Consider the following 20152-nt stretch of genomic DNA (forward strand, 5'->3'; position numbering starts at 1 on the left):
GGGAGCCCAATACAGGACTTGATTCTAGGACTCTGAGATCGTGACATCAGCAGAAACCAAGAGTCGGAGGCTCAACCGAATCGAGGCCACCCAGGTGCCCCTCAAATTCTTGAATATACCAAGTTTCTTCCCACCTGTGTGTTTTCTCCATGCTTTTCGCTCTGCCTGGAAACTTCCCTCATCCCCTACAACAGGCTGTTTGAAGAACTAAGTCTCAAGAAATAAGTCAGCTAGGTGGAGTTGATCAGGACATCTTAAATGTTTGATTTAGAAAACAGACATGTGAGGGACGCCTGGGTAGCTCAGTGGTTGAGCATCTGCCTTTAGCTCAGGCGGTAATCCCAGAGTCCTGGGATCAAGTCCCACATCAGGCTTCCTGCAGGGAGCCTGCTTCTCCCTTTGCCTGTGTCTCTGCCTCTGTGTCTCTCGTGAATGAATGAATAAATAAATAAATATAATAAATAAAACACAGATGTGTGAATTAAGATTTGGTGACCATTTATTCTATCCTATGTCTTTTGTTCTCCTCCTCCTCTTTTTTTTTTTTTTCCTTTTGATTGTTTTTGGTGAAATGCTCTTGAAGTAGGTATTTTCATGTATCTACTGTTTCTTAAGCCCTCTCCCCAGCTCCTACCCCTTTCAGTATATCAGTATATCCCACTTACCCCCTTGTTTATCCCTCTCCCCCTCTTAGATTTTGGTGGTTCTCCACTCAACCATTTTAAGTCTCCCTCTGAATCCTTCTCTGACCTCTACTCAAAATCAGTTACTATATTCTCATACTTTATCTTCAATTCTTACAACATATATCTCACCAATTATAGATAACCGTTATCTATTCCTTTTCTTCACTCTAGATTTGGAATTACAGAGGTCAGAAACCATTTTTGTATTCTAAGGTCTAGTATCAAAGAATTAAGATAATTAATATAGTTTTTTTCTAGGACAAAAAGCAAAAATATCAATATTAATTTTTTTTCTATCTTAATGGTGTTTTCATCTAGTAACCTGTACCCAGAATCTAATACTTGGATGTACTTCCCCAACAATTTATTAATCAAGGTATTTAAAAATATGCAACCATAAGCTTACATGTCTCATTTAATACCTTGAGCAAGTAAGACTTCTCACTACATTAGGATAGTATCACTGGATTTTAACTATTGGCCACCCATTTCTGCCCTTCCCTTTTGGATTATTACAAGTCTTTCAGGGTTTTATTCTTTTGGAGACTGGTCTTAGGATCTGCAGAACAGTGAATAGGAACACAGGTTGTATTATAAAATGTGTGTAGTTCACATATGTATAGTTCTTCGTGATTATATATAGTTCAGTGGTAAAGTCATGAAGTGATTCTAGCTTGGAGATATCTTAAGTCTAAAGCAGACAATTAAAAAAATTTTTTAAAAATAATAAAGCAGACAATTGGGACGCCAGGGTGGCTCAGTGGTTGAGCATCTGCCTTCTGCTCAGGGCATGATCCCGGAGTCCTGGGATTGAGTCCAGCATGAGGCTCCCTGCATGGAGCCTGCTTCTCCCCCTGCCTATGTCTCTGCCTCTCTCATTCTCTGTGTCTCATGAATAAATAAATAAAGTCTTCTAAAAATCAATAAAAAAAATAAAGCAATTAAGTGTTGAATTCCCAAACATCACTTTTTTTTTTCTTTTTAAAGATTTTATTTATTCATGAAAGACACAGAGAGAGAGGCAGAGACACAGGCAGAGGGAGAAGCAGGCCCCATGCAGGGAGCCCAATGTGGGACTTGATCTCCGGACTCCAGGATCACGCCCTGGGCCGAAGGGAGGAGCTCAACCACTGAGCCACCCAGGTGTCCCCCAAACATCACCTTTTTATAGCATTGTAAATTGAGATATCTGCTATAATAGAGAGACTTACTATTTTAAAGATTAAGTAAATAATTCCCCAAATTTTACCTCACAAAAATGACAGCCTTCTCTGTTATACATGAAAGATACGAACTTTTTTTTTTTTTTTTTAAGAATTTATTTACTAATTTGACAGCACAAACAGGAGGAGCTGCAGGCTCCTCACTGACGAGGAAGCCTGATGCAGGGCTCTATCCTAGGACCTCAGGATCATGGCCTGAGCTGAAAGCAGACACTTAACCGACTGAGCCATGCAGGTGTCCCAGATGTGAACTTTTTATGTGTGACTCTCTTGTCCTCTTTATACTCTGTTCTTTCCTTTCTCTGCCAAACTTTCTTCATGTTAAAAAAGAAACATAAAACTGAAATAGTGGAAAAGAACTTAAGCATCATCAAGGCCATGACTGGTGTTTTCAAATCAAGAAAGCTAAGGCTGAGAAATTTTAAGAGGACTCTCAATAGTATTAGATTTGGTATGTGGGTGAGAGATCTATGTTTAGACTAATACTGTTGGAGAATCTTACGTGGGACTGAGAATAAGGAGTTTTATATTCATTCCTGCAAAACTAAGCTTTGTGACCTTGGGCAAATATCTTCACCACTCTGGCCTGTTACATACATAATGAAAATGAGACCAGATAGTTCTAAGATCTTTTCTAGTTCTAGAACTCAAGCATTTTAACATAATATATTCATTTTGCTGTTTGTCTTTTGCTTGCCAGGGAGAAGTTATACACTGGTTGGCATGTTCATTATATGTTGCCTGCCGCAAAAGCATTATTCCCACTGTTGGGAAGGGTATCATGGAAGGAAATTGTGTTTCACTTACCAGAATACTGCGTTCAGCTAAACTAAGGTAAAGCACTTTGATTTTTCAAACACTGTTAACCATATACAAAAATGTCTTAAAGATTTTATTTATTTATTCATAAGAGACACAGAGAGAAAGAGAGAGAGAGGCAGAGACACAGGCAGAGGGAGAAGCAGGCTCCATACAGGGAGCCTGATGTGGGACTCGATCCCGGGACTCCAGGATCACTCCTTGAGCCGAAGGCAGGCACTAAACTGCTGAGCCACCCAGGGATCCCCACATTTTTAATTTAATAAAGAAATTGTCTGCATCTCATTGTTTTAGTATTGAGAAGTAATTTTTCCAAATTTTCCACAAGTTTTCCAGTAACTTATGATTTAAATCAAGATGACAGGGCAGCCCCAGTGGCATAGCGGTTTAGCGCCACCTGCGGCTCAGGGTGTGATCCTGGAGACCCGGGATCGAGTCCCACATCGGGCTCCCTGCATGGAGCCTGCTTCTTCCTCTGCCTGTGTCTCTGCCTCTGTGTGTGTGTGTCTGTGTCTCTCATAAATAAATAAATAAATAAATAAATAAATAAATAAATAAATAAATAAAATATTTTATAAATAAATAAATAAATCAAGATGACATTCATTCATTTTTTTCTTTCTTTTTTTTTAATATTTTATTTATTTATTCATGGGAAACAGAAGAGAGGCAGAGACACAGGCAGAGGGCAAAGCAGGCTCCACGCAGGGAACCCGATGTGGGACTCGATCCCAGGTCTCCAGGATCACGTCCTGGGCTAAAGGCAGACACTAAACCACTGAGCCACCCGGGCTGCCCCATTTTTTTTACTTTCCTATTATAAAAGAACCTGAATAAATATTTTGTTCATGAAAATTTATTTTTCATACATTTTAATTACAACATTGGTTATATTAAATTTTTACAAAATAATTTTTTCTTTCTTTTGAATGCCATTAAAATTCAGTATTATGCTGCTATTGGGACATATGCCCTGTATTTACCATCCTTACTCTATATTTGTTTTAGGAGTGTGTGTATGGTAAAATATACATAAAATAGGGGCACGTAGGTGGCATAGTTGGTTGGGTATCCAACTCTTCATTTTGGCTCAGGTCGTGATACTGGAATTATGGGATCTGGCCCTGTGTCAAGCTCCCAGTGCATCAGTGACTCTGCTTCTCTCCTTCTGCCTATGTATATATGTGTTTGTGTGTAATATATACATATAAATGAATAAGTGAATCCTTTAAAAATACATATACATAAAAATTTACCATTTAACCAATTTTAAGTGTACAGTTCAGTGGCATTAAATACGTTTACATTGTTGTACAACTATCATACATCTCCAGAATTTTTTCAGCTTCCCAAATTGAAACTTCATAACAATTAAACAGTAGCTTCCTCCTCCCTCCTCCTAGCCCTTGGCATGTATCAGTACTTCATTCCTCTTTATGGTTAAATAATACTCCATTACATGGATATACCACAATTTGTTTATCCACTAATTAGTTGATGGATACTTGAGTTGTTTCCATCTTTTGGCTATTATGAGTAATGCTACTATGAACATTTGTGTACAAGTTTTTGTGTAGACATATATTGTCATTTCTCTTGGTAATATGTACAAATGGAACTGTTGGGTCATATGGGAACTCTGTTTAACCTTCTGAGGCACTGTCAGATTGTTTTCCAAAGTCACTACAGGAGTTTACATTCCTACCAGCAGAGTTTGAGGGTTCCATTTATCCATATCCTTGCCAATACTTATAATCTTTATTATATGGCTATTCTAGTGAGCATGAAATGGTATCTTGTATTTCCCCAATGGCCAATGATGTGGAACATCTTTTATGTACTTATTGGAGTAATGTATTCTTTACAACAATTCCAACAAACGCAGTTGTTTTGAAAGCTGTGAAATTTATAAAACTTCTTATTTTACTTTAAAAATTCGTAATCAGGGATCCCTGGGTGGCTCAGTGGTTTAGCGCCTGCCTTCTTCCCAGGGTGTGATCCTGGGGCCGTGGGATCGAGTTCCGCATCAGGCTTCCTGCATGAAGCCTGCTTCTCCCTCTGCCTGTGTCTCTGCCTCTCTCTCTCTCTGTGTGTCTCTCATGAATAAATAAATAAAGTTTAAATAAATAAATTAATTAAATAAATGAACAAATAGTCGTAATCAGGGATGCCTGGATGACTCAATGGTTGAGCGTCTGCCTTTTGCTCAGATCTTAATCCCAGGGTCCTGGGATTGAGTCCCACATCGGGCTCCCCACAAGGAGCCTGCTTCTCCCTGTGCCTGTGTCTCTGCCTCTCTCTCTCTGTCTCTCATGAATAAATAAATAAAATCTTTTTAAAAAATCATAATCATAGTTTAGATAATAATAATGCTATAAGTTTATTTGTTTCCAAACATTCTGATGTACTTTGTTCTTGTTTAGAATAGCCATTTTTGAAATAGCAATAAATACAATGGATTTATATGAGGATATATTAGTCAAACCTTTTGTTTATAAAAAACAGATACCAATTATGGACTTTGGCTGACTTAAAGAGAAAAGAAATTTACTGAAAGGATATTGAATAGCTGACAGAGTCTTTAAGATGACCTGAGAAAATAGACTTGGAAAACACCCAGGAACAAAAGGAGGCTGGCTAGAGCCAAAATGCATTTCACAAGAATTCATCTAACAAGGGCACGACTTGCATGGCCAGCAGTGCCATCCCTGGACATTGCCACTGTATTTGTCCCTAATAGCTGAATATTGCTGTTGATCCTACTATAAGAATTTATCACTCAGTTCTCTGTACTGCCAGCTCCAGATTCAAAATCCCAGACCTGTATCAAGAACCTCAGGTTTTATGCCTTCACCCAAACTTCAGTGAAGCTGATCTATCTAGTAGGCAGCAAGACACAAAATTGGGGGATTCCCCACAAAGGAAAGAATTTCACATGCTCAGCATCCCTGCCTCCAAATCAGTCTCCTATAAGGGACTCTTAATTTGTCAGCCAAATTAAGTATTTAGTAATCTGGCAAAAAAAAATTTTTTTTTTTTGCTGTTATTGATAATCCTTTTTTTTTTTTTAATTTTTATTTACTTATGATAGTCACAGAGAGAGAGAGAGAGAGAGGCAGAGACACAGGCAGAGACAGAAGCAGGCTCCATGCACCGGGAGCCCGATGTGGGATTCGATCCCGGGTCTCCAGGATCGCGCGCCCTGGGCCAAAGGCAGGCGCCAAACCGCTGTGCCACCCAGGGATCCCGCTGTTATTGATAATCTTTTAAAGAGGGATGCCTGGGTGGCTCAGCGGTTGAGCATCTGCCTTCTGCTCAGGATGTGATCCTAGAGTTTTGAGATCGAGACTTGCATCGGGCTCTTGCATGGAGCCGCCTTCTCCCTCTGTCTATGTCTCTGCCTCTCTCTTTCTCTGTGTCATGAATAAATAAATAAGATCTTAAAAAGAAATATTTTAAAGAGACTCTTAGATTCTCAGATTTTAATCTCATATTTGGAGTATGAATACCTGTGGACAATTAGCTGATGATGTCTTCCATCACCTTTTTAAAAAAAGTATTATTGGTGGGCAGCCCTGGTGGCGCAGCGGTTTAACGCCGCCTGCAGCCCGGGGCCTGATCCTGGAGACACGGGATCGAGTCCCACGTCAGGCTCCCTGTGTGGAGCCTGCTTCTCCCTCTGCCTATGTCTCTGCCTCCCTCTCTCTCTGTCTGTCTCTATGAATGAATAAATAAAATCTTAAAAATATATATATTATTCCAGGACGCCTGAGTGGCTCAGTGGTTGAGCGTCTGCCTTCCACTCAGGGTGTGTTCCTGGGGTCTGGGGATCAAGTCCCATATCAGGCTCCCTGTGGGGAGCCTGTTTCTCCCTCTGCCTGTGTCTCTGCCTCTCTCTCTGTGTCTCTCATGAATAAATAATAAAATCTTTTTAAAAAATAAATAAAAACTATTATTCTGAGGCACCTGGCTGTTTCGGCCAGTAAAGCATGTAACTCTTGATCTCAGGGTTGTAAATTCAAGGCCCAGGTTGGATGTAGAGATTACTTAAAAATAAAATCTTAACAAAAAATAAAATAAAATAAAATAAAATCTTAAAACTATCATTTTGGAGACACCTGGGTAGCTCAGTGGTTGAGCATCTGTGTTTGGCTCAGGTCATGATCCCGGGGTCCTGGGATCAAGTCCTGCATCAGGCTCCCTGCAGGGAGCCTGCTTTTCCCTCTGCCTATGTCTCTGCCTCTCTCTCTGTCTCATGAATAAATAAATAAAATCTTCTTTTAAAAATCATCCTGTATATAGCATTAAATGTATATCGCACTTAGGTGAACTTTAACACTACAGATTTTCAATCTAAGACCATAGTAACACGGGGACATAAAGAATTGAATAAGCCAGGGATGCCTCCGTGTCTTAGTGGTTGAGTGTCGGCTTTCCACCCAGGGCATGATCCTGAAGTCCTAGGATCAATTCCCATATCGGGCTCCCTGCATGGAGCCTGCTTCCCTCTCTGCTTGTGTCTGCCTCTCTCTCTCTCTGTCTCTCATGAATAAATAAAAAATTTTTTTTAAATTGAATAAGCCAGAAAGGTGGAGTAATAAGTGATTTTCTGGGTATATGCTACCTTCTTCATTTATATTTGATGGTGGAACACAAACACTTGAATTTTATCCCTGAACTGTCTGATGCTTTGTAAGCAACTTCCAGAATCAACTATTGGGGAGATACTGTCTGTCCTCAAACTAATTTTGTGAACTCAACAATCTATTAATATTTACCTTGTAATGAATATACAAATTATTGTCTAGATGATGTATGGAATAAAAGAAGTAGGTAGGTAGGTACCATCACTTCTTGCATAGGAGAAGACATTTATGAAATGAGCACTAATTCAAAATCTTTATTCCCATAGTGATTCTGAAAGCCAGAGTAATTTCATAGCACTTAGGAGTGAGGTTTTTCGGTTGCCTTTTATTTTTTATTATTATTTTTTTTTAATTTAGGTTTTTGGGGCACCTGGGTGGCTCAGTCAGTTAAGCATCTGCCTTTGGCTCAGGTCATGATGCCCAGGGTCATGAGATCAAGCTTTGCATCAGGCTCCCCACTCGGCAGGGAGTCTCTTCCTTCTGCCCCTCTCCCTGCTCATGTTTGTGCTCGCTGTCTGTCTCTCTCTCTCTCTCTCTCTCTCTCTCTCGGAAATAAATAAAATCTTTAAAGAAATAAATATAGGCTTTTAAGTAAAGATTCTTTAAAAAAAAAGATTCTTAAGATTCATAGGCATAAATAAAATGTTAACTTATCTATTATATATGGACTCACTTTAATGTTGCTTTTTTTTTTTAGCTTAATACAGTTTTTTAGTAAAATGAAGAAGTGGATGGACATGTCAAACCTGCCGCAAGAATTTCGTGAACGTGTAGAAAGGCTAGAAAGAAATTTTGAGGTGTCTACTGTAATTTTCAAAAAATTTGAGCCAATTTTTTTAGATATATTTCAAAATCCATATGAAGAGCAACCAAAGTTCCCACGAAGCAGGAAACAGAGGTAAGACCCCTTAATTGTTACATAAAAATTATGCTATAAACTTAGGAAATTTGCATTTTTAAAAGTCTGCTTTTTACCAGAATATCCATTTGCAAAAAAATTAAATTTTTAAAAAATCCATTTAGAATCCTCATACCTGGAAATTCAGGGTAGTACTTTCACATCTTTTTATGTTCTAATTATTTTATGCAAACTAGAAAGATTTAAGTCCATTTAATGAACCATAATTTGTCCTTTGTGAATGGAATTTTACGTGTAACTTTACTGTTACTTGTATTTGCTCTTTCAATTAAATAACAATGTTGAGTGATATTTAGCATGTTAGTCAATTAAAACGTATATTTTTTTCCTTTCTAGAAGGATTCCTTGCAGCGTTAAGGATCTCTTTAATTTCTGCTGGACGCTCTTTGTTTATACTAAGGGTAAGGTGATTCTTTGTGGTTTTACATTCTGCTGTAGGACCTTGGTATTATTTGACATGAGAGGTTTCTGGTCTTTGTGTCTTTTTTTTTCTCCTATAAAGGTAATTTTCGTATGATTGGAGATGATTTAGTAAACTCTTACCATTTACTTCTGTGCTGCTTGGATCTGATTTTTGCCAATGCCATTATATGCCCAAATAGACGTGACTTGCTGAATCCAACATTTAAAGGTAAGACCTTACTTATTTTTGAAAAGTGGTCATCAGTATTTAGAAAAAGTTTTAAAAGTTGACCATATTCTTCTATTTTCTTTTGCTGTTCATACCCTATCAAACTAGGTTTACCATCTGATTTCCATACTGCTGACTTTAAGGCTTCCGAAGAGCCTCCCTGCATCATTGCTGTACTGTGTGAACTGCATGATGGACTTCTAGTAGAAGCAAAAGGAATAAAGGAGCACTATTTTAAGCCATATATTTCAAAACTCTTTGATAGAAAGGTACTGTACTTAGAAGTGAATGGCAAAAAAAAAAAACAAAAAGAAGTGAATGGCTAAGGCTTTTAAGGGTCAGCAATAAAATCTCAAAGGATAAAACAATGTTCTAAACAAGTTCTCAGAGGTATAGGACCCAGTCAAGATTTCCAGGTTTCAGTCTCTGCTCTGATGCAGAATGCTATATGCAGAATTGGCCTATGATCTTTTGTGATGTGCAAAACTGAGCTGTTAAAGATTGTGACCAACTATATGTACTGCCAATAAATGCACTGGAAGAGATAGCTGTAAGAGGTTTTAATAAAAGAATTATGAAGAACAGATTAGAGTAAGCCTAATAAAGAATTATGAAAAGTGGGAAATCAAGGTAAATTAATTTATTGCCACAATTTGAATAACTGCTGACTGTTTACTAAAGCTGGGATGATATATAAAAACTATAGCTTTAATTCCATATAAATAGAGCAGAAAATCTGTTACAGTTTTGTAGCCACTTTTACAGGTTACCTATATGCATTCTGGATTTTTTTTCTCAGTAATTAACTATTTCTATATTTATGAAATAGCTTATTCTTCTTGGTCTCAATTTCTAACCTCCCCAGTATTGAGCCATTTAATCCAGCTAGTCCTTGAGTATTCTCTTTGGTAAAAAATTAAAAAATAAACAAAAAAGGAGGGGGGCTTGGATTAGATCATCACTGTGGTTCTCCTCTTTGTAGATAATATGAAGTTTTTCCTCAAGCATAGTCTTCCCTAACTAGATGGTTCTTCTTGTTACATAGACTTTTGTATTTAGTTTTACCTCTCTCTCTGTATGTGTATATGTGTGTGTGTGTGTGTGTGTGAGAGAGAGAGAGAGAGAGAGAGAGAAAGATAGCTCATCTGTACATTAAATGTGTCTAGCAAGGTAAACTTTGAAGGGAACTCAAGGATTATCTTTTGTGCTCTGCAGAAGCAGCACACTAGTGGTCCTGGGATATAATGACCATACATCTTGGTTTGCCTAGATTATCTAGTTTTTTATTGTTATTTTGGCATAATTATTATAGCATCTCCTTTAACTCCAAAAGTATCCTAATTTGGACAGTCATCCTCCTACTCATAGGCCACAGATGTTTTATTTGGCCTGTGTAGGGTGTTCTTTAGTTTTATTTCATTCCATTTTAATTTACATGTAAAGACTTTTAATATAAAAAAATCTCTTTCTGGTAGCCCCTGTGGCTCAGCGGTTTAGCGCCACCTTCAGCCCAGGGTGTGATCCTGGAGACCCAGGATCGAGTCCCACATCAGGCTCTCTGCATGGAGCCTGCTTCTCCCTCTGCCTGTGTCTCTGCCTCTCTCTCTCTCTCTCTCTGTCTCTCATGAATAAATAAATAAAATCTTTTTTTTTTAACTTTTTATTTATTTATGATAGGCACACAGTGAGAGAGAGAGAGAGGCAGAGACACAGGCAGAGGGAGAAGCAGGCTCCATGCTCTCTGTCTCTCATGAATAAATAAATAAAATCTTTTTTTTTTTTAACTTTTTATTTATTTATGATAGGCACACAGTGAGAGAGAGAGAGAGGCAGAGACACAGGCAGAGGGAGAAGCAGGCTCCATGCACCGGGAGCCCGACGTGGGATTTGATCCCGGATCTCCAGGATCGCGCCCTGGGCCAAAGGCAGGCGCCAAACCACTGCGCCACCCAGGGATCCCAAATAAATAAAATCTTTAAAAAATATATATATCTTTAAAAAAATATATATATATATATATCTTTCAAGAGCCACCCAGGTGCCTCAGTTGGTTAAGTGTCTGTCTGACTCTTGATCTCAGCACATGTCTTGATCTCGGGGTCATGAGTTCAAGCTCCATATTGTGCTCCCCACTAGGCGTGGAGCCTACTTAAAAAGGGGGGGATGTTGGAGAAATCACTTTCAAGAATCAGAAGCTGGGCACCTGGGTGGCTTAGTGGTTGCATGTCTGCCTTTGGCTCAGGTTGTGATCCCAGGGTTCTGGGATCAAGTCCTGAATCGGGCTCCCCACAGGGAGCTTGCTTCTCCCTCTGCCTGTGTCTCTGCCTCTCTTTCTCTGTGTCTCTCATGAGTAAATAAATAAAATCTTTTAAAAAAAATCAAAAGCTATGACAATACAGTATTGGAATTTCTTTCTTTTTTTTTTTTTTAAAGATTTTATTTATTTATTCATGATAGAGAGAGAGGCAGGCAGAGGGAGAAGCAGGCTCCATGCAGGGAGCCCGATGTGGACTCAATCCCTGGTCTCCAGGATCGCACCCTGGGCCAAAGGCAGGCGCTAAACCACTGCACCACCCAGGGATCCCCCAGTATTGGAATGTCTAAATGGGTAACTGTTGTCAAGCTAAATGATAGCCATCTCTTTTCAGATGGGAAGTATGCTTTCTGTCCTCTTAATTTATGTATGTTGAACCCTGACCCCTGAAGGTATTTGAGTTTGCAAACCTGATGTGTAGTAATCTAAGAATAGTGTGGATGCATAGCAAATATCATAAACAGGGACAGTGGGTGGCTCAGTTGTTGGAGCATACAAATCTTTAATTGACCTCAGAGTTTAGGCATAGCGTTGGGCGTGGAGCCTACTTAAAAAATAAAAAAGAAAGAAAATATTTTAAACAGTATAGTTTTCTTCTCTCACCAGCAACAGTATCTGTGTTCCCTTTGAATCTTTTTCTTGCCTGGATATACTATTTATCATTCAATAAATGTTGGTTTCCCTTCTCCATAGACCAGTCTGTAAAATTGGACAGCGTTTGTCAGAATCACTTAGGGAATTTATATAAAATGCTGCCTCTGCTCAGGATTTGAGGTCCATTAATCTGTATTTTTTTAATAGTTCCCCTAAGTGAGTGCCTGAGTGACTCAGTTGAGCAACTGACTCAGTTTTGACTCATGATCTCAGGGTTGTGAGATCGAGCCCCACATTGAGTTCCACACTCAGCCTGCTTGAGATTCTCTCTCTCCCTTTGCCCCTCCCTGCTGTGCACTTGTGCATTCTCTCTCTCTCTCTCTCAAATAAATAACTCTTAAAAAATTTCTCTAAGTGATGCTTTTGTCACTAGAATTTAGAAACTACTGGTATAGACTAATTTAAAAGCGTTTTCGGGATCCCTGGGTGGCGCAGCCATTTGGCGCCTGCCTTTGGCCCAGGGCACGATCCTGGAGACCCGGGATCGAATCCCATATCGGGCTCCCGGTACACGGAGCCTCTTCTCCCTCTGCCTGTGTCTCTGTGTCTCTCTCTCTGTGACTATCATAAATAAATTTAAAAAATTTAAAAAAAAATAAAAGCGTTTTCATTGACTTCAGATTTTTCAAATAGTTAATTGCATGCTAAGTAGGTTTTCCTGGTTTAAAAGAAATTTTCAGTAATTCTGTTTGTGTATATTATTTATAACAACTGCCAGTGTGGGGGCACCTGGGTGGCTCAGTCAATTAAACATCTGTCTTGGGGATCCCTGGGTGGCGCAGCGGTTTGGCGCCTGCCTTTGGCCCAGGGCACAATCCTGGAGACCCAGGATCGAATCCCACATCGGGCTCCCGGTGCATGGAGCCTGCTTCTCCCTCTGCCTGTGTCTCTGCCTCTCTCTCTCTCTCTCTCTCTCTCTCTCTCTCTCTCTCTCTCTCTCTGTGTGACTATCATAAATAAATAAAAAATTTAAAAAAAAAGAAAAAAAAAAACATCTGTCTTAAGCTTAGGTCATAGTCCCAGGGTCCTGGGATTGAGCACCTCCATTGGGCTCCCTGCTCAGTGGGGAGCCTGCTTCTCCTTTCTCTGCTGCTCCTCTGCCTGTACTCTCTCTCCTTCTGCAAATAAATGAATAAATAAAATCCTTTTTTAAAAATATTTTATTTATTTATTTATGATAGACATAGAGAAAGAGAGAGGCAGAGACACAGGCAGAGGGAGAAGCCGGCTCTATAACGGGAGCCCGATGCGGGACTCAATCCCAGGACTCAAGGATCATGCCCTGGGCCAAAGGCAGGCGCTGAACCGCTGAGCCACCCAGGGATCCCCACAATAAATAAAATCTTAAAAAAAACACCCTACCAATGTGAAAACTTAGATAAATGTCATGTTTTTGTATGTATGGTATTGTGCTTAATTACATATCACAAATGGCTTTTTCTTCCTAGGTTTTAAAAGGAGAATGCCTCCTGGACCTTTCTAGTTTTACTGATAATAGGTAAGTATCTAGCGCTAATGGTATTTGCCATATTATAGGCTGTCAATGACGATTTATTGCAATTTGATAAGTGGAACATTAACGTAACTCCTCCAAACTCAAGTTCCTTCTGCATTAGTGGCAAGACTGATGTCGTCACTAATCCTTCTTGTCTTTAAGGACACTTATTTTAGGAAACCTTTGGTACTTAAAGAAAAGAAACCTTTGGCACTTAAAAGAGCTCCTTGCAGAGAAACCCATAAATAGACCCAGTGATTTCTATATTTGAATATATGTTCTTTTATTAATCAAATATTGGCAAATTCAGAATATACTTAAATTTCAAAGCCATTTTTGTTTTCTCAGTGATCAGATCTTAATTAGGTTCAGCTAGTTTTCAGATTAAGTTTATACTCTCTTTTTGCTTATCTTTCAAAGTAATTTATTATTGCCATGTATGTGAATGTGAAGCATGTCCATAATCAGATAGGAACATCTGAGATTATTAGCTGGAAAGAGTTAAAAACTGAAAAGTCATCAGCCTTTACAGGCCCTGGAGTTTTTGTTTTTGTTTATGTTTTTTTTCTTTAAGATTTTATTTATCTATTTGAGAGAGCGTGAGAGCCACAGAGATCACAGAGGGAGAAGCAGACTCGCTGCTGAGCAAAGAGCCTGATGCAAGACTTGATCCTAGGACCTTGAGATCATGACCTCATGGAAGGCAGACACTTAACCAACTGAGCCACCCAGGTGCCCCACAGGCCCTGGAGTGTAAAATCTATCTTAAGTCCAAATAAATCCATTGTGGAGGTACCTGGCTCATTCATTTTGGTAGTCTGTGCGACTCTTGATTTCGGGGTCATGAGTTTGAGCCCCGAACAGGCTGTAGAAGTTACTTAAATAATTTTTTTTTAAAAAGATAAATCCATTGTATAACCTAGTTTTATTCTAGCAGCTTAAAAAAATTCTTGGAGCATCTCGCTGGCTCAGTCAGAAGAGCATGCAGCTCTTGATCTTGGGCTTGTGAGTTAGAGCCCCACGTTGAGTGTAGAGATTACTTAAAAATAAAATCTTCAAAAAAAAAAAGGCTTTATTTATTCATGACAGACACAGAGAGAGAGGCACAGACACAGTCAGAGAGAGAAGCAGGCTCCATGCAGGGAGCCTGACATGAGACTCAATCCGGGTCTCCAGGATCACGCCCCTGGGCTGAGGGTAGCGCTAAACTGCTGAGCCATTTGGGTTGACTTCATTGAAGTTTGTCACTGACCTTTGTTCCTGAACTATGAAACAGGAATATTGGGTTATGGAATAGTTTCTCTTGATAAATAATTAACAAAAAGAAAAAAAAGAAATGAGCAGAAGATATGAATAGACACTTTCCTAAAGAAGACATCCGGCTGGCTAACAGACACATGAGAAAATGCTCAGCATCACTCATCAGTAGGGAAATACAAATCAAAACCACAATGAGGAGCACTTGGATGCCTCAGTGATTGAACATCTGCCTTTAGCTCAGGTCATGATCCTGGGGTCCTGGGATCGAGTCCTGCATCAGATTCCCTGCAGGGAGCCTGCTTCTCCCTCTGCCTATGTCTCTGCCTCTCTCTCTGTAGCTCTCATGAATAAATAAATAAATGAAATCTTTAAAAAAACACACAATGAGTAACCACATCACTTGTTACATCACCTGACACCACCTGTCAGGATGGCTAAAATTAACATGGGAAGCAACAGATGTTGATGAGGATGCAGATAAAGGGGAACCCTCTCTGCACTGTTGGTGGGAATGCAAACTAGTACAGCCACTCTGGAAAAACAGTATGAAGGTTCCTCAAAAAGTTAAAAATAGAACTACGCTTCAGTCCTACAATTACCCTACTAGGTATTTCCCCATATCATACAAAAATACAGACTCAAGGGCAACCCCGGTGGCCCAGCAGTTTAGCGCTGCCTTCAGCCCGGGGCGTGATCCCAGAGACCTGGGATCGAGTCCCACATCGGGCTCCCTGCATGGAGCCTGCTTCTCCCTCTGCCTGTGTCTCTGCCTTTCTCTCTCTGTTTCTGTCATGAATAAATAAAATAAAATCTTTAAAAAAAAACCAGACTCAAAGAGGGTACATACACCTCAATGTTCATAGTAGTATGATCAACAATAGCCAAACTATGTAGATAGACCAAATGTCCATCAATTGATGAAGGGATAAAGAAAATGTGGTGTAGGGCATCCCTGGGTGGCTCAGCGGTTTCGCGCCTGCCTTTGGCCCAGGGCGCGATCCTGGAGCCCCGGAAAAGAGTCCCGCATCAGGCTCCCGGTCTGGAGCCTGCTTCTCCCTCTGCCTGTGTCTCTGCCCCTCTCTCTCTCTCTCTCTCTCTCTCTCTCTAGGTCTATCATAAATAAATAAAAATAAATCTTTAAAAAAAATGTGGTGTATATACATATACAATGGAATATTACTTAGGCATCAAAGAGTGAAATCTTGTCATTTGCAATGATATGGTTGGAGCTAGCATGTATTATGCTAAGCGAAATAGGCAAAGAAAAATAAGTACCATATGATTTCACTTAAGAGTAGAATTTAAGAAACAAAATAGATGAACATATGGGAGGGGGGTAAAGAGAGGGAAACCATAAGAGACTTAGAAAACAAACTGAGAAGTGATGCAGAGAGGTTGGTGGGAGATAGGCTAGACGGGTGATGTGTATTAAGGAGGGCACTTGTTATGATGAGCACTGGGTATTCTATATAAGTGATGAATCACTGAATTCTGCTCCTGAAACCAGCATAGCACTGTATATTAACTAACTCAAATTTAGGGACATCTGGGTGGCTCAGCAGTTGAGTATCTGCCTTTGGCTCAGGGTATGATCCCAGAGTCACGGGATCGAGTCCCACGTCGGGTTCCCTGCATGGGGTCTGCTTCTGTCTCTGCCTATGTCTCTGCCTGTCTCTCTCTGTGTATCTTAGGTATAAATGAATAAAATCTTTAAAAAAAAAAAAACTAACTCGAACTTAAATAAAAATTTGAAAAGTAAAAATAAAATCTTTAAAAAATAAAATCTCTTTTCAGCAAAGCAGTGAACAAGGAGTATGAAGAATATGTTTTAACTGTTGGTGACTTTGATGAGAGGATCTTTTTGGGAGCAGATGCAGAAGAGGAAATTGGAACTCCTCGAAAGTTCACTGGTGAAACCCCATTAGGGAAACTGACAGCACAAGCTAATGTGGACTGTAGTCTTCAACAGCACTTTGAAAAAGTAATATAACTTAGCCTGGCCTCAGTCTAGAATGATCTTTTTCTCTCTGTGTGTGATTCCACTAACAACAGAAGCATCTTTCAAGTTAAATCTTGAGTTTCTTCTACTAATTTATATTTCCCATGAAAGCCTTAAAAGGTAATTTTTAAAACTATGGCATTTAGTATTTTTACCTCATTTCTTTTTTTTTTTTTTTTTTTGTATTTTTTTATTGGAGTTCGATTTGCCAATATATAGTATAACACCCAGTGCTCATCCCTGTCATTTACCTCATTTCTTGATGTTTTTCATATTTTTGATATATTTTCCCAGAACACCTGCACTTTTCAGTAGGGTATGCATCGTTTGACATGAAGAAGGATTTATGTGGGGCGCCTGGATGGCTCAGTCAGTTAAGCTTCTGACCTCAACCCAGGTCATGATCTCAGGAGTCCTGGGATCAAGCCCCACATCAGGCTCCTGCTCAATGAGGAGTCTACTTGTCTCTCTCCCGCTGCCTCTCCCTCCCCTGTACATGAGTGCTGTCTCTCTCTCAAAATCTTTATTTAAAAAAAAAAAAGAATTTATGCTTTCCTGTCCTTTCTTTGCATCACTTTAACCACTGTTCTGTTGTTTTAAAATTTAGTTTTTTCTCCTACCCATGAGAATCTTGTGTGCTTTCCCTGAACTTCAGCCCTATAACTCTAGATTGTTAATGGCAGCAAAGTCTTAGTTCTGTATTTATGTGTAAAATGGGTTGGAGGATGAAGTCTATTGGAAAATTCACTGGTCTAGAGTAGAAAACGAAGTTTCAATCCAAACTCTGCCATTACCCTTGTCAGTTTAAACAGTATTTTTACCTTCTCTGTGCCTGTTTCATATGTAAAGTCAAAATATGTATATTTCAAATTAATATTATGATAAAATGAGATTATAGATAGTACTTTGAAAAGTGTTACTTAAATGTAAAGATGTTATTAGCATAATAATGTTGGTAAAAATTTGGTGGTTAACCAGAGGAAGGAAGAAAAAAGTAGTATTAAATGTGAGTAGAGAAGGTGATATATATACTGAATTAAACACATAATGAGGGCAAGGTAACTTTTTAATCTCACAGATTTTTCTTTTTTGACAGAAAACATCATTTGCACCTTCTACCCCACTGACAGGACGGCGATATTTACGAGAAAAAGAAGCAGTCATTACTCCTGTTGCTTCAGCTACTCAAAGTGTGAGCCGATTACAGAGTATTGTGGCTGGACTGAAAAATGCACCAAGTGAACAACTTATAAATATTTTTGAGTAAGTAAGACTTAAATATTCCTGTACAGCTAAGGGGGAAAAAAGCTGATAGAAACAAATTAGAACGGTTGCCAGGGTTGCAAGGAGGGGAAATGAGTTCAATAGGTATAGAGTTGCAGTCATATAAGATGAATTCTAGAGATCTATTGTATAACAGTATGCACACGGTAAAAAATATTGTAATGTACTCATAAAAATTAAGGTAAATTGGGCACCTGGGTGGCTCAGTCAGTTAAGTGTCTACCTTCTCAGTTCGTGGTCCAAGGGTCTCAGAATAGAGCCTGCTTCTCTCCCTGTGCTCCTCACTCCACTTGTGGTCTCTCTCACTCACTCTCAAATGGATAAATAAAATCTTTAACAATAAATAAGAAAACAAGTAAATGAATGTTAAGGTAAATTTATTATGTGGTTTTTGTTGTTGCTATGTTTTTAAATACATAATTTAAAAAAGAGAACCTAAATAGAAGGAAATAACTCAAAGAGTCACAGCTTGCGTTAGAAGTACTTGATAAGGGATGGTTGGATGGCTCAGCAGTTGGGCATCTGCCTTTACTCAGGACGTGATCCTGTGGTCCAGGGATTGAGTCCCACATGAGGTTCCCTGCATGGAGCCTGCTTCTTCCTCTGCCTCTGTCTCTGCTTCTCTCTGTACCTCATGAATAAATAAATAAATAAGAAAAAGTACTTGATAAGAACATAAAGTATTTTTGCCATATGTGCTGCCTACCTCTTCTTATATATGATTCTGGTCTGTTTGAACATAGAGTTGGGAGTCCTGAACCCTCCACTAAATCTGGCTTTGTACAAACCACTTTCTTTCTCATAGTCTTGGATTTATTTGTCATTTCTGAATTAAGATTGTTTGAATGACAGAAAAGTAGCACTTAATATAAAGGTAATGAGTAGTTCTTGCCAAGTGCCTTCCTTTTTAGTGCTATATTTTTTTATTTGTTATTCTTAGGCTTTCATAAGTATCGTTCCAACACTATATATATATATATATATATATATATATATATATATATATATATAGTTGACCCTTGAACAATATGGGAGTCAGGGTTGCCAACCCCCCACACACAGTTGGAAAAAAAAAAAAAAAATATATATATATATAAAACTTTTTTTTTTAAGATTTTATCTATTTATTCATGAGAGGCAGAGACAGAGGAAGAGGGAGGAGAAGCAGGCTATATGCAGAGAGCCTGATGCAAGACTCAATCCCAGGACTCCGGGGTCACGCCCTGAGCCAAAGGCAGATCCCTAACCACTAGGCCACCCGGCATCTCAACTTTTTTTTTTTTAAGTAATCTCATCACCCAACAAGGGCTGGAACTTATGACTTCTCTCAAAAAGATTTTATTTAATCTTAAGAGATTTAAGTAATCTCTACACCTAATGTAGGACTCAGACTTTTAACCCTGAGATCAGGAGTCACATGCTCTACTGACTGAGCCAGCCAGGTACCCCATATATAACTTTTGACTCCCAGTAACATACACAGTTGATAGATATATGTTTTGAATGTTACGTGTATTATGTTCTGTATTCCTAGGATAAATTAAGCTAATGAAAGGAAAAATGTTATTAAAAGTATCATAAAGAAGAAAAATACATTTATAATACTGTACTGTATTTATAAAAAAAAATCCACTTATAAATGGACCTGCACAGTTCAAACCCATCTTGTTCAAGGGTCAGCTGCATCTATTTTATATATACATGAATACTGCCATATCAGCGTGTTTTTTTGTTTGTTTGTTTGTTTGTTTGTTTGTTTGTTTTGAGTAGGCTCCTGTGCACAATGTGGAGTCCCAACACAGGGCTTGAACTCACAACCCTGAGATCAAGACCTGAGCTGATATCAAGAGTCAGACACTTAACCAACTGAGCCACCCAGGTGGCCCCATATTTTCCTTAAATCAGATTTATTAAAGTATAATTTACACAATGAGAGTCATCCTTTTAACTGTATAGTTGTATGAGATTTGACAAGTGCATGAAATTATATAACCAGTACCACCACAATCAAGATATAGAACAGTTCCACTAGCGCCCAAAATTTATGCCCCTTTTAGTCAACCTCTGTGTCATCCTCAGCCTCTGGCAACTACTGATATATTTTCTGTCCCTTTAATTTTGCCTTTTCAAGAATGTCATATAAATAAAAGCATAAAAGAGATGATATTGACTCTGCTAATGTTGAAATTCCAAAACAGTATAACAAATGATTTTGTTTAAAA

General features: G+C 38.8%; 1 protein-coding gene across 8 annotated transcripts in view; it reads left to right on the forward strand.

Moving 5' to 3' along the window:
* The window catches only part of RBL1 (RB transcriptional corepressor like 1), a 60536-nt gene that overhangs the window by 1809 nt on the left and 38575 nt on the right, over positions 1-20152 (forward strand). For 4 of the 8 annotated variants that reach the window (XR_011996922.1, XM_026009736.2, XM_072735922.1 and 1 more), the window contains exons 2-9: positions 2610-2743; positions 8072-8272; positions 8630-8694; positions 8796-8924; positions 9033-9193; positions 13341-13390; positions 16442-16628; positions 17743-17909. Coding sequence is in view for 4 of the 8 variants with exons in the window: in XM_026009736.2 (XP_025865521.1) it covers positions 2610-2743; positions 8072-8272; positions 8630-8694; positions 8796-8924; positions 9033-9193; positions 13341-13390; positions 16442-16628; positions 17743-17909 (1094 nt within the window). In the remaining 4 variants the exon portion in view is untranslated. Of the gene's footprint in view, positions 1-2609; positions 2744-8071; positions 8273-8629; positions 8695-8795; positions 8925-9032; positions 9194-13340; positions 13391-16441; positions 16767-17742; positions 17910-20152 lie in introns of all 8 variants that reach the window. The other 4 variants (XM_072735924.1, XM_072735925.1, XM_026009737.2 and 1 more) reach the window with 3 other exon arrangements.

This window comes from Vulpes vulpes, chromosome 14, assembly GCF_048418805.1.
Source record: "Vulpes vulpes isolate BD-2025 chromosome 14, VulVul3, whole genome shotgun sequence".
Taxonomy (NCBI): Eukaryota; Metazoa; Chordata; class Mammalia; order Carnivora; family Canidae; genus Vulpes; species Vulpes vulpes.